The sequence below is a fragment of the Megascapheus bottae genome, chromosome 15 (assembly GCF_031878675.1).
Source record: "Megascapheus bottae isolate mThoBot1 chromosome 15, mThoBot2.hap1, whole genome shotgun sequence".
Lineage (NCBI taxonomy): Eukaryota > Metazoa > Chordata > Mammalia > Rodentia > Geomyidae > Megascapheus > Megascapheus bottae.
In genome coordinates this window covers 41,256,094-41,269,564 of record NC_143523.1, presented here as the reverse complement: position 1 = coordinate 41,269,564, position 13,471 = coordinate 41,256,094, and the positions used below count along the sequence as shown (strand labels likewise).

The window sequence follows — 13,471 nt, the reverse complement described above, 5'->3', positions numbered from 1 at the left end:
CTCTCTTTAGGTTCTAGTCTGCCATTCATCTGATTCTCATAACTAGTAATGTTTCTTGGGATTTCACTTAGAGATATCTCCTCACTGTGCCTCTCCCCTACAGGGTTCCTGCCTCGTGTTCTCTTGAATTATGCCCTGCATGTTCATTCTTGATGAACGAGCTTCTGTGCTTTCACAATATATCTCTCATGTAGAAGTTACAAATAAAAATGAGAGAGGAAACATTGATCAAGATATATTATATTCATAAATGCTTTTGTTAAATGGCAGTTACATTGTGCAACTACGTAAAGATAATAATACAACAACAATAAAAGAGTAGTGGGAGGTCTAGAGATTCCTGCTGCTTTTCTCTTTATGTCTTTGAAATTTACATGACATCTGCTTTTCAGAACCAATCCAGACCTAAGCTCTTGCTTGATTTTGCAGACACACTTCCCATAAGCAACAAACACATGGTTCATTCATGTAAGGTCTTCCCCTTGCTAGGAACCTCTTAGCACTCTACACTCTGTCCTGACAAGTGCTCGATAAATATTAATCTGTGCAATTTGCCATTCGCTTTTCTCCATGCTAAACAGGATCTTTCCCTCCCAGGCTTCCTGAAGCCTCTGTGATATTGTTGAAAGCAGAAATTTTACACATCTTTAGAGCATGGTCTACCCATTTGGGAAGAGGCATTTTTTATTTTGCCTAGAAGCCTGCAATTATTATGGATTTGTTTCCCTATTTGTTTCCTATAATTACTATAGAAGACTGTGCTCCTTATAAATGCATCTCTAGCACTCCACTCTGAAAGCTTATTCCTAGTAATTCTCATTAATTAAACACTGAGCTGTGTTTTGGCTTAAAATATCATAAAATACCATTTCCATAGAAGATAAATTACAACGTTCATATCTGATTTTTATCTGTTTTGTTGTATAGAGGTCATTAAGCTAAATGAGGGGAGTAATCCTAAAACCTTTGAGCCCATTCACAGTCATTGATAGTATTAATGAAACATTTCAGGATATTCTGATCCTTAAGGACCCACTATCATATAAGCACAGTGAATTAATTTTCCCATGTAGTGTTAATCTTAGAAAATATCTGCTGAGTAGAATAATTATCTGGTTGTCATTTATAAGATATCATGTAATCTAATTTAAAAGAATTAATTGTAGCAGAACGTTGTAGTTGTTTAATCATTTGAGGTGTGAGGGCAAGAACAATTAAAGCCAATGGAGAAAATTGGATATCAAATTCACTTATTCTTCTTTTGCTCTATTAATCTGCTATTTGCCACAATTGGTGATCTAACTTGGTTAATTACCATAAATTTAGCTAATACAAATTTATCATCAGTTCTAATAAGGTGTTAAATAATTTATAATTCTGTAACTAAGAAAATATGAGAGATACTGTTATTTGTACATATGAATAAACATTTTACTAGTGAAATTTCTTTGAGGAAAAAAGTTGTTTTATAAATTACAATTTGACTTATGGCCTAAGAACAATAGAAGGACAATTTATGGCTTTGAGGAGCAAGGAATGTATTGATGGATAATTTTTCCTGGATATTTTTCTTCAATAAATGACCTTCACATAGATGGTTTAATATAATTTTACACATTCCAATAGGAATGTGTACAATGAAATCTGTAACCTATGAAATCATAAGAATGGGATATAATATGAACCTTTCACTGGAGTAAAAAAGACTGAATTTTTTTTTTATTTCTCCTCAGCTCCGCAAAGCTATTATAGATCATGTGTCAGACTCTTTCTTGGATACAACGGTTCCACTTCTGGTTCTCATCGAAGCTGCTAAGCATGGCCGGGAAAAGGAAATAAAAGAATATGCTGCGATATTTCATGAGCATGCCAGCAGACTTGTGGAGGTAAGCATACTAAAATTGCGACCACTCTAAATCCATGAAAATGTGCCTCCATATCCCATTTGCAGCAAACTGTACTCAAATAAAAGTTTTGAAAATGTATTACAAATGTGGCAGAGCTGGGCCTAGGTGCCAGAAAAGTGTGTGTGTCAGTGTGAAATATCTTTCATGGACTGGAAACAGAAGCAATTTATTTAGAAACAGCTATGCAGTAATGTTCATGTCTTTTTAATTTAAAATTATTTTTTATTAATGGGATAATGTATAGATGGGTTACAGTTACATTCGTCAGTAGAAGGTGCATTACTTCTCACACATTGGCACCCTTTCTCATGTTTTTGTCCCTATTTCCTTCCCCTCACCCACCTTTCCCAATAATCTTGTTTCCCCCCTCCCCTTTCCACATGGTTGTTTTGAGTTCTAAATGTGTATTTTTACCAGAGCCACAGGAAAGAACCAACTAAATACAGATCCTTCATTTTATCCAAACATTTTCTTCCCATTCCAACTTAAAAGTATCAAATAGTCTCTCTTAATGCGATTTTGTTTTCTGACATGTTTCCAGCCTTTCAGAGCTATTGGATTATGACTAACATGACTATTGAATATGAATGTAGGATATATTGGGGCAGAGAGATCCATAAATAATTAAGTATTGATGGTGAATTCAGAAAGAGTCTCTTAAAACATAAATGATAATTCCTTTTTTTAAGAAACTAGATGCATGAGGGCTACAGGCATAGAGATGTAGCTCACCAAATTTTCTTTTGAGCATGGAATTTAAATCCCACTCTTACCCAAAAGGCAAAAAGATAGAGACACTGGAAGGAGAAGTGATTTGAGGAGCAAAATGGCATAGAAATGGCCAATGGAAGCTATTATTTTATAGTTTCTATACCACAACTGTAGTTTAACAGAATGGAAGAAATTCTAATACAAGTAAATTAAAAATACAAAGCCAGGGACCAGTGACAAGAACGGGGAAATGTCATTTACAGGATCTACATACCTGAGGTGATATTTAGTTGTCACTCCTCAACATGGTGGTACAGTTTTCATGTTTAGTCTGTCGGTTCTCTTGCCTTAGCATTTATTAAATGTTTGAGGCATCATACCATCTTACATCTGTTGTGATCTCTGTAGTGAAATACATCTCTGGCCTAAATCACTTATGAGATGAAAGAGGGAGAAATGACTGCTACCTGAGTTAAAATCATATTTAACCTAACAACATGGAGGATTTTCTGATCATATTTAATATGAAAACATTAGGAAGGAGATTTCTAATGGCAGCTAGTAGTTGCATTTGTACTGTAACCTGTGAGATTTTAGTCTCCAAAATTGAACGATGAGGGAGATGGGCTAATACATAATTACTAGGATCATTTAAGCCTTAAAACTGCTTTATCTCCAGCTTGGAAATTGCCTGTGAATGTCTCTAGAACTTTGTAATCTAGAGCAAGGAAGAAAATCCCAACTGGCTTTTTTAATGAAATAAAGTATAAAACTCAATCCAGAGTAGATGTTGGCTTCAGAATTATAATTTTTAATGACTAAATTTAGCAATTTATTGTCTGTCTACTTTTGTTTATTCTTTCAGATGCTCATGTCTCCAAAAGTTAAAAACTATATTCACAATAGAACATAGGAAGAAGGCAGAGTACCGTGAACAGTTAACAAAAGGCAGGGCTGGGCGGGGAGTTTGGCCTAGTGGTAGAGTGCTTGCCTGGCATGGACGGAGACCTGGGTTCGATTCCTCAGCACCACATACATAGAAAAAAGCTGGAAGTGGTATTGTGACTCAAGGGTAGAGCTCTAACCTTGAGAAAAGTCCAAGGACAGTGTTCAGGCCCTGAGTTCAAGCCCCACAAGTGGAAAACAAAACAAAACAAAAAGACAGGGCTCCTGAAAGTTGTCATAGTTTTGTCTAAAAGTATGTTCTCTAAGTTAAAGTTGCACCTAATTATGAAAAGAACTCACATACTTTGTGCATTACTGTGAAAACTTTGGTTTCTGCTGATAAAGTTGTGTCCTTGTTTTCCTGTTTCTCAGTTTTAGTCTTTCTAAGAAGCAGAATTGTGAGCAAATACTTATTGAAAAAGACACCTTGGTCAACAACTCTAATAATGAAAAAGTTCTATCTTCTTTTGGAGATCCTGAATTAAAGGCTACGTGAAATTTTACTTTAGTTCAGTTTCCTCATGTCAGTTTACCCGTGGAACATTTCCCTTTGTGATATAGTTCCGAGATATTGTCTTCAGAAATACTTGGGATCACTAGGTGTTTGTTTGTTTGTTTGTTTTTTCATTTTATTTTTTATTTCCAAGGTAATGTATAGAGGGGTTACAGTTACATTTGCCAGATAGTAGGTGCATTACTTCTCAGACATTGATAACCCTTCTTATGTTTTGTCCCCCTTTCCCTTCCCTGCCCCAATCATCTTGTGGGATCACTAGGTTTTTTAAGCACAGTGATGGTAAATTCTTACGCTTTTAAGAATTTGTTTTAAATGTTTAAGCATTTTAAAAGTTCTCTAATCCACGTGCATATTGAAGAATAAAAGCTTTAGGAATTATGAGCTATTGGGAGACTGAATGGGTATTACTTAAATCCTTCTATTCCCATAACACATTATAAAAGGATTATAACAGATTCAGAGTGATATCTGAATTTAGGACTTTATATTCCTCTGAATTTTAGACCTAAGTCCATTTCTGTTCTAAGGATCTTTTATTAATACAAAATATTTTATTAAACACAATAGCTTAAAACAACTGTTTGCTTTTATCTCACTGATCTATGTATTTTCTGGGCAGAACTGGGCAATTTCTAGTTAGGGTTTCTCATGTAATTCCTCTCAGACATTTGCTGGGGATACAAACTCTGAAGGCTTGCCTTGGTTGGACATGCCACATAGCACAGTTTCACAAACACACATTGTTTAACTCCGAACTGGAAATGTTGTGGTTTTGAATACAACATCCGTACATGGCCTTTGTGGGAAGAACCTGGCTACTACTTCACACACAGTAATTTTGGGGTTCTACAATGATAAACACAAGCAAGGGGTAGGAACTAAAAGTTGCCATCTCCTTTGGAATTTGGCCCAGAGTTTGACAAAAAGCCACAGCCACTGTGTTCTGTTGGTTGGTGTGATAGCCTAGACTTCCAGACACAGGAAGCGACAGTAACCAGACTCTACTCTCAATGGAAGGAATAGCTAAAATCCCACAACTACCGTTATTCTACTTTACTTCTTGGGGCCTCATTTGCTTTATCTGCAATATGAAGTTTAGATAAAGATAATGTCTGAGGTCTCTCTCAAATTGTTTTTTCAATTGAGAGACTTTTCATTTTCTAAGACATAGACAAAAAAAAATAAAAGTGTTTTTTAAGTATACATCTTGAACTCATTCTTTCTCAAGGAGAAGAAAAGAGTTACTGAATTTATTTTTAGGAAAGTCTTTTTGCTGTTCTTCAAATGAGTCGCTTAATGAAAGCAACAGAAAATCATTGATTATCCTAAAATATTGAAGTAGAAGTATCTCTGAATGAGTCCATAGAAATAGAATACCAAATATATTGGTTTCCAAGGGCATTGTGCTTTCTCCTTATATAAATTGATTCTCCATTCACCTACCAATTCCCTACACGAACAAAAACATATACTCATCTTATTCCCAAGCGGGGTAATTTGATATCAGGACAGAAAGTCTTAGATTCTAAATGATTCCAAGAAAAAGCTATTTTCGATGAATCTAGGTTTTGATAACACAGCTATCTTTGTCAGAGAAATCTGAAAGAAATCAGTGAACTTATTGAAGTTAGACTTAAATGGGATTAGAGGTCCATTTTTAAAGACCCTATCAGATCATTGCAGATACAGTGTTACAGAAACCCTCTAAGTAATGGTTAACTTGCAACTTATACAAAAAGATAGTAAGAAATGGAACTGAACTTAAGAAAGAGGTGCTAAGCCATTATGTGGGTAATAATCAAGGCTTTGAGATACTTGAGTAAAGAATGGAAACAAGGAGCAAAGTGACTGATAAATTGGACCTGCGCATTCATGATCTTTGATGAAGCCAAATTTGAAGCTGCCTTCCACATTATTATGTAGTTTGCTATAAAATGACTATGAATGAAATGATAGTTAATAACAAAACCCGGATAGTGCCAATAATAGCAAATAGGTCTTTGTTACTTATCTTACCTTAGGTATGCATAACTTTATGAACTTTTAGCATGTAAGATATTCTTTTATGGATCCATGGAGCTAATATGGAAATGATTTTAGGGAGGCAGGAGGGTGGCATTATAAAGATCATCTCAACATGGTGAAGAACAATTAATGACAAACATGGCCATTGAATTATGACCCTTGGAGCTCATTCAGATGGTAAGTTAGAGCTCCATTAACTCTGCTGACTTCCACTGATAATATCTATTGAAAGGGGAGGGTAAAAGTACAGATTTTATCTTGAACCAGCCCTCCTTGAGTATAGCTTTTATTTTTTACCTATTGCTTTATGGCTCTTGAAAGAACAAAGGCTAAACAGCAGGTGAACAATAACGCCCCCATTAAATAATTGGCTCTCTTTCCTTCTTTCTTTCTTTCTTTCTTTCTTTCTTTCTAAAGGTTGATGTTGAGATGACAGTAATAGGACATGGGATATATCTAATCCCAGTTTAAGCCCAATGCCTCTGAACTCTGCTACATGTAGGGATTTAATATAATTTTCACTGTGATGTTAGTAAATGCCATTGTAATTAGTTGTCAAGGACAGAGTCTATATACTCTGTTCCTCAGGAGATTATGACAATTGAATACTTTAAAGCACTCAGGCCCCCTCAAAGATACGCTTTGTAAGTTTCATTTGGTGATTTAATTATTATTCAGAAGAATACCATTAGATTTAACAGACCCTTTAGTTATTAATGTGCCTATTATGTAATATGTTACCCAAACTACCATCTTAACGCAATCATTAGTTTCCATTATAATTGCTGGTCTCAGCAAGTCAGTTCATGCATGACACTGACACCTCTTCCCTACGTGGCTAACCCCCCTGGGTCTCACGTGTGACTTAAAATTAAATGTGATCATGGTAACGATGCCGGCCTGAAGATTATCTGTGAATTAGCGAAATTTCTCTCTGTGAAAACCCAGCTTTGTTAGTGCTTTGATTTACTCATCAAAAATTCATCTATCTTGATGTATCTTATTTTAGTATGTTTCATGGGAACCTTTCATCAAAAAGGAAAAAGTGGGTGGACATTTAATTATAATACTTTCCTACAACCCACAAAGCTGATTGTTCCCACTCACAAAATGGTGAGCCAGATTTAGCAAAACCCACAGTGCCAAGAGAAGGCAGTAGAGGGATTGCTTGTTGTTTGCAAGAAGTGCTGGTTACTGTCAGCTCTGCTAATATCTTTCCTTTTTGACAAAACACTGTTCAATTTCACACTTTACTTAATTGATCATCTGTTATCAAATAAAGATATGTTCTATGATAAATAAATACAGCTTTCAGAGCACTTTCTTCTCTCCTTTGAAGAGACAACAAAAACCCTCAAACCTATATGTGTATTTATACGAAGAATTTGCAGTGAGCATCTTAGCTCCACACCTCTTTTGGCAGGGGGGTAGATAATCTAGCTAAATCAGAAAAGTGTTTATTTATGTAGAAAATAACATGCAGTGAAACTGTAATAAACTGTTTAGCATCTTGCTTTCTTTGCAGCTAAAAAGATACAGATCACGGTTCAAAGCCAGCCTAGGCATGAAAGTCTATGAGACTCTTATCTCCAATTAACCACCAGAACACTGCAAGTGGTATTGTATCTCTTGAGCTGTAGAGCTCAGGGACAGCATTTAAGCCCAGAGTTCAAGCTCTGTGGCCGACAAAAAAAATGGTACAGCTTAGCTGGGTGCTGGCTCATACCTATAATCCTAACACTCAGGAGGCTAAGACCTGAGAATCACATCTGGAAGTGAGCTCAGACATAAGTCTGTTGAGAGTTTTACTTCCAGTTAATCGCTGAAAAGCCAGAAGTGAAGGTGTGACTTAAGTGGTAGAAGACTAGACTTGAGTGAAAAAAGCTAAGGGACAGTGTTCAAGTCCTGACTTCAAGCACCAGTAACAGCACACACACACACAAATATGTACATAGCTAAACATGACTTCAAAAGCTTGGCCTGAATACATATAGTGAGTTCTTTACAGTGGTTGATTTATTCCTATACTTATGATTCATTCATACTCCTTTGAATGTGGAAATAGCTTAATGACTCAATTATAGAAGGACAGAAACTTTTTCATAGTAGTAGCATTTGAACTTCTTAGGGAGGAGAAAATTCTGTTGGATTAGAACAGTTTAGGAATTCTGCTTTAAGGAAGCAATCATTAACTTGAATCTTGAAAACAATGCATACTGAAAAAACAACATTCCCAGTCAGAATAGCATCATGAATAAAGGAATCATACATATTCCTGTGTTTCTAGAGTGAAATCTAGATAGCTACATTGGCATAGCATAAGGTGAAATCATACATAGCCTTGAGTATTTGGCTGCCAGGGTGAATAGGTTACACTTCTGTCTCTAATGCTGGATTTAATAATGAATTTGGAGAACTGTGGTAGCTTCTCATCAGAGAAAGGTCTTACTGGTAATCATATTTGAGGAAAATCTGCATTAGGAGGATTTTTGCATCTGAATGTGAACATTTCAGATCCACAATGATTGATGCTAAACTCACAAACGAAGAGTGGCATTTAAGACTTAACATCATTCCAGGAGGAAGAATAGCACTTGTGTCAGTTATGAATTTGGAGCAGAAAAGCCAGTTCTCCTTAGGACTTAATGCTATTAAAGCAGTGCCGACTGTTAGAAATAGAATTTTACAATACAATTATATATGCACTTTTGAATTCTCTTAAGTACCTGGATAGTGACCGTTACAACTCATCTTCATATAGTTTATTAAGTACATTAAACCAAAATGTTATCATTTCAACATTTTAATCATAGAGAATAATTCCATACTCAGGAATATTTTATACTTTCAGTTTATCTCAACTAAGACTAGCCATATTTAAGTACTTAATAGCCACAGGCCTAGAGGCAACAGATTGGACAGTGCATGTGTCCATAGATGATGAGTGGATTGAGTGTAGGCTAGGATCAGGTTCATTTATTTGGTAATTATCCTTTCAGTGTCTATTGTATGTTACATCTCCTGGGTTGGGGTTGTTATTGAGAGCCTTTGCTGTTGTTTCCTAGACTGACATATAGATAGCACAGCCTTTGATAAATGCTGAGTGAATTAATGAGTAAATAAAGGAAGCAGAATTTCCCTTAATCCTACAAAAAAATCTTCCAAGTATGGTTTACTGAAAATACTGAGAAAAATGGAGATCGACTTAGATTTGAATCCTGGCTTCATGTTTTTCAGGCATGTACTTAATATCTTTTGAGTCTATCCTATAAGAGAGGCAATAAACTACCATGAAGATATGAGTAAGATGCAATTAGACACTACATTAAAAGTACCACGTGCCATGTATGGATATCATTGTTCAGTGAACATTTGTCTTCTTCCTTTCTAATTTGATTTTTCCTCCAAAATCTTACCTGGGAAATTGATGGCATTAATCTATACACACCTCTGATAAACATTCAGTTTCAAAATAGAGATAAAAAGCTTTTTATCAGAAACATCAGTAGGCTAAATGTTGGCATGTGCAAAATTTCCTACTTGATGATACCCCAAGTTTTGACATATAATCAATTGGTATATGAAATTTCCTTGAAGCTGGAATCTTCTGGTTATTATTCTTTAGGATAGCCAAAAGTTAGCCACAAAACATGCTAAATGACAAATAATGAACAGTCCCAAGTCTAGAGCCCAATTTTGTTCTAACGGCAGACTGACCAGGTTAATTGTATTTAATCTATTCCCTTTAATTGGTTCACATTTCATTCCGTTAAAAAAATTGCAGTCAATTCCTGTAATATGTTCTGAGTATAGGGTCAATCAATATAGAGCTCTACCATTTAAATTTTTGTTCCACTTTTTAAAATGTTGTTCCATTCTTTTAGATATATTCCCCCCATAAGTGACTTTAAAAAATTTAAACTCTGGAATTCAATTTCATCATGTAAAAATGGAAGAGTAAAGATTAAAATAATCTTTTTTTCCTGGAATCTAAATCTCTAGATACCATAAATGCTGTTGTGTTTTATTATATAGAATTCATTATTTGATGGGAGATAGAGAAGGCAACTTGATCAGATGTATTGGAAGATTGTTTATTTGATGGCTTTTACAGGATAAAACAAAAAAACCTACAAACTAAGAGAAATACAGGGAAGAAAATAAAGGAAAATAATTTATCACTGCAATTATAAAAAGTGCCTTATTTTATCAAGGATCATAATAGTTCAGATAAATATTGTTATAACCATTTTGTTGATAAGAAAACATAAATTAAGTGGCCTATGATCACATAGAGAATACATAGGAGGGTAGGGGTCAATTGGTTTCTATCAATGCCAGATATTAAAGAAATAAGGTAGCCCTAAAAAATGTCTAGAAATAAAATAGCACATTTTTTTTATCGCTGAGGTTTAATTCTTTGGATGAAAAGAGGAAAATTTTTCTGATTGTTAGAAAGTAGCTTTAAAATACATCAAGCTGTAAAATTTCCAAGAGTTTATTGCATCCTTTTTTTTATTATTCCATATTGGTTAGCTACAGAAGCAGAAAGCTGAGAGAAATTATTTATGCCTGAAAAATCTTTGAGCATAGAGTCATCCTTCCTAACTCAGAAGTGATTGCTTAGCTACTGTTTAGTGATTAGCCTGGGATGTAAGATATAAGCCAAACAAGACATCATTTTCTAATGAGGAAGTCCATCCAGTCCATTTGTAAGTTGATTGCTTGGAACTTGGAGTATTTTGCCTTTTAGTCAGCACATGTACACTCTTTAGCTTCTTTTAGTGAATAAAGGCCTATTGAATTCCTAAATAGAAGTGAGTATCTACTGTCATTTGGGTTTTCTATCCTAAAATCATATCCCTCAGGCTCCTTCACACAAGCTCTAGTATGGCAGTGTGATGCTTACTGAAAAGAGCTAAAAACTCACATCCTCATTAAAACCTGTATACAAATACTTGTAAAAGCTTTCTTTACTCTTAATTATCCCCAGACTTGTTAGCCACCAAGATTTCCTTCAAAAGGTCAAAGGATAAACAGGGGCACAATGAATATTATGACAATAAATGACTTACCACACCATGAAATTAAATACATATTAGCAAGTAATAATCTAAAAAGTATTGTATACTAGGGTCTCAGTTACATGACATTCTAGAAAAAGCAGAACTATGAAAATAACCAAAATATTATAGAATGCCAGACATTTGAGGAGAGTGATTGGGAGATAAATAGACAGAGGCCCAAATTTTGGGGGCATTGAAAGTATTCTGAACAATGCTACAATTGTTAAGTATTTGTGAGGATTCACAGAACATGTAAGAGAAGAAATGAACTACAGCCACTGGGTGCTGGAGAAGTCTGAACATTTGTTGTTTGCAAGGAATGTATCACTGGAGTATAGGATGTTGACAGAAGACACTGAGGAGAAAGGAGGAGAGTGACAGGTATGTGGGGATTTTCTACTTTCTTCTGGATTTTGCTCAGAACCTAAAACTGCTCTAAAACATTCATTATTTCATTTTCTACTATTCACTTAACAAGTCCCAGTTAAAATTAAAAAAATAAACTGGCTGTATAAAAGAAATGCAAAGACATTAAGTCTCATTTAAAAATTTCATTCAGGACCCATATGGTGGTACACACCTCTAATCCCAGATATTCAAGGTAGAGGATCTGGGTTTGGTGCCAGCCCAAGAAAAAAGTTGCTGTCAGAGGGAGACACAATGTCAACCAATAAGCTGGATGTTATGGTGCTTTCCCACACCCCTGATTTAAAAAAAATCCCAATCACAGTGGTGTATCGCCAGGAAGGCTTGTGGTTTCGGAGAGCTGGGGGAAAAGGCTAGTGAGTCTATGAAATGTAATAAAGGCTCTTGAAGTCAATGTGGACTTGGATGTGGATCATTTGGTAGTGTGCCTGCAGAGTAGCTGCAAACATCTGACTTCAAAGTCCTAGTACTACCAAACTAGTCTCGTTAGTGGACATTTCCATTTATTTCCAATAAACAGTCAATATTATTTCAGTGTTTTTGAAAAAGTGCTGTGGTTAGATTTTCCAGGGTATCATTAGATAGGAACTGAAATTCACACCAGTCAGATAACAGCTGGTCAAACATAAAACGCATGCAGGAAAGCAGCCAACAGCAGACATTTACACTTAGATGTGCAGGTCTGACGAACACAAACATTTCAGCACTCTAAGCAGCCATGGCAAGAACCAGAGCAGAAACACCAAAGCGGGAATATAATTTTTAATCTTCACATCACTGAACATGGGTATGGGATTGAAATACTTAGAGGCACACAAGCAGATCTGGAAATGGTTTTTGACAATTCTGGAAATGATCACTCTTAGATTCATACATAGTTTCTTATCAAGCTTTTTCAGTTCCCCACACCCCTTTTGCAGTTAGATTCTTTCACTTCATTTTGTCCAGAGCTGACAAGCTTTGTGGCATGAATTGATGGCAGGAGCACACTCAGCAACTTCCTTTAAGAAATGGACTGTCACCATCAATTCTGCTGAGTAGAAGTCTGGACTGCTGTTTGTGTACACATTCCACTTAGCCTATGACTGCATGCCCATGTGTGTGCGTGTGTGTGTAAATCTTCTCATTGCCTAATTTATGAATTTTATGGTTGTTACAAACCTTGATTTTAAAAGCAAGAAGAAGCTTGCCATTGAATGAGGTAGTGAAGAGTGTGTCCTGCAGGCAGTTTCATATCAGCTAAACAAAGCTTAGGTTCCCACAGTGTAAGCATTGAACAAAGGCAAGACTTAGCTAGTTTCTAGTCATAAGAAATTGTTAGAATCTACCACTAACTACCCTATTTAGTGCCCCCGCCAATTTCTAGCTCCTCTATTATTTCATAATTACAGTAATTATTAGCATTTCCTACAGTTACAAAATACAACCTTTTGTTCTTGTTGCTGGTAGTGGTGGTCATGAGACTTGAACTCAGGTTCTGTGTGCAGAGCTTTCGCTGAAGGCTAGTGCTCTACCAATCTGAAGCATCTCTAGGTTTCTGGCGATAAACTGTAGATGAACCTAACAGATTTTCCTGCCTAGGATCACTTTGAACCATGATCCTCAGATCTCAGGCTCCTGAGTAACTAGGATTACAGATGTGAGCTACTAGTCCCCAGCAAATGATTAGATATGAGATAGCCAAAGAGATGGAAGGGTTTAAAGGGTTAAGCCCATAGCCTTTTGCAAGTAAGAAAGTACAGGAACACATTGATTGGTGGCACCTAGTTGGTAGAAGGGTGAAGACCAGAGTCTTGTTATGAGTCTAATGGTAGTATTTCTTTATCTTCCTTATCTCCTCACGTGTCATCCTGGAAAGGTGTGTCTAGGCTTTC

At 35.8% G+C, this 13,471-nt stretch overlaps 1 protein-coding gene across 1 annotated transcript in view; it reads left to right on the top strand.

The window, feature by feature from the left end:
- Nucleotides 1-13,471, top strand: part of Ctnna3 (catenin alpha 3) — a 1,180,588-nt gene that overhangs the window by 636,704 nt on the left and 530,413 nt on the right. Inside the window, exon 9 of the mRNA XM_090346411.1 lies at nt 1,734-1,886. Coding sequence (XP_090202537.1) covers nt 1,734-1,886 — 153 coding nt within the window. The remainder of the gene's footprint in view (nt 1-1,733; nt 1,887-13,471) is intronic.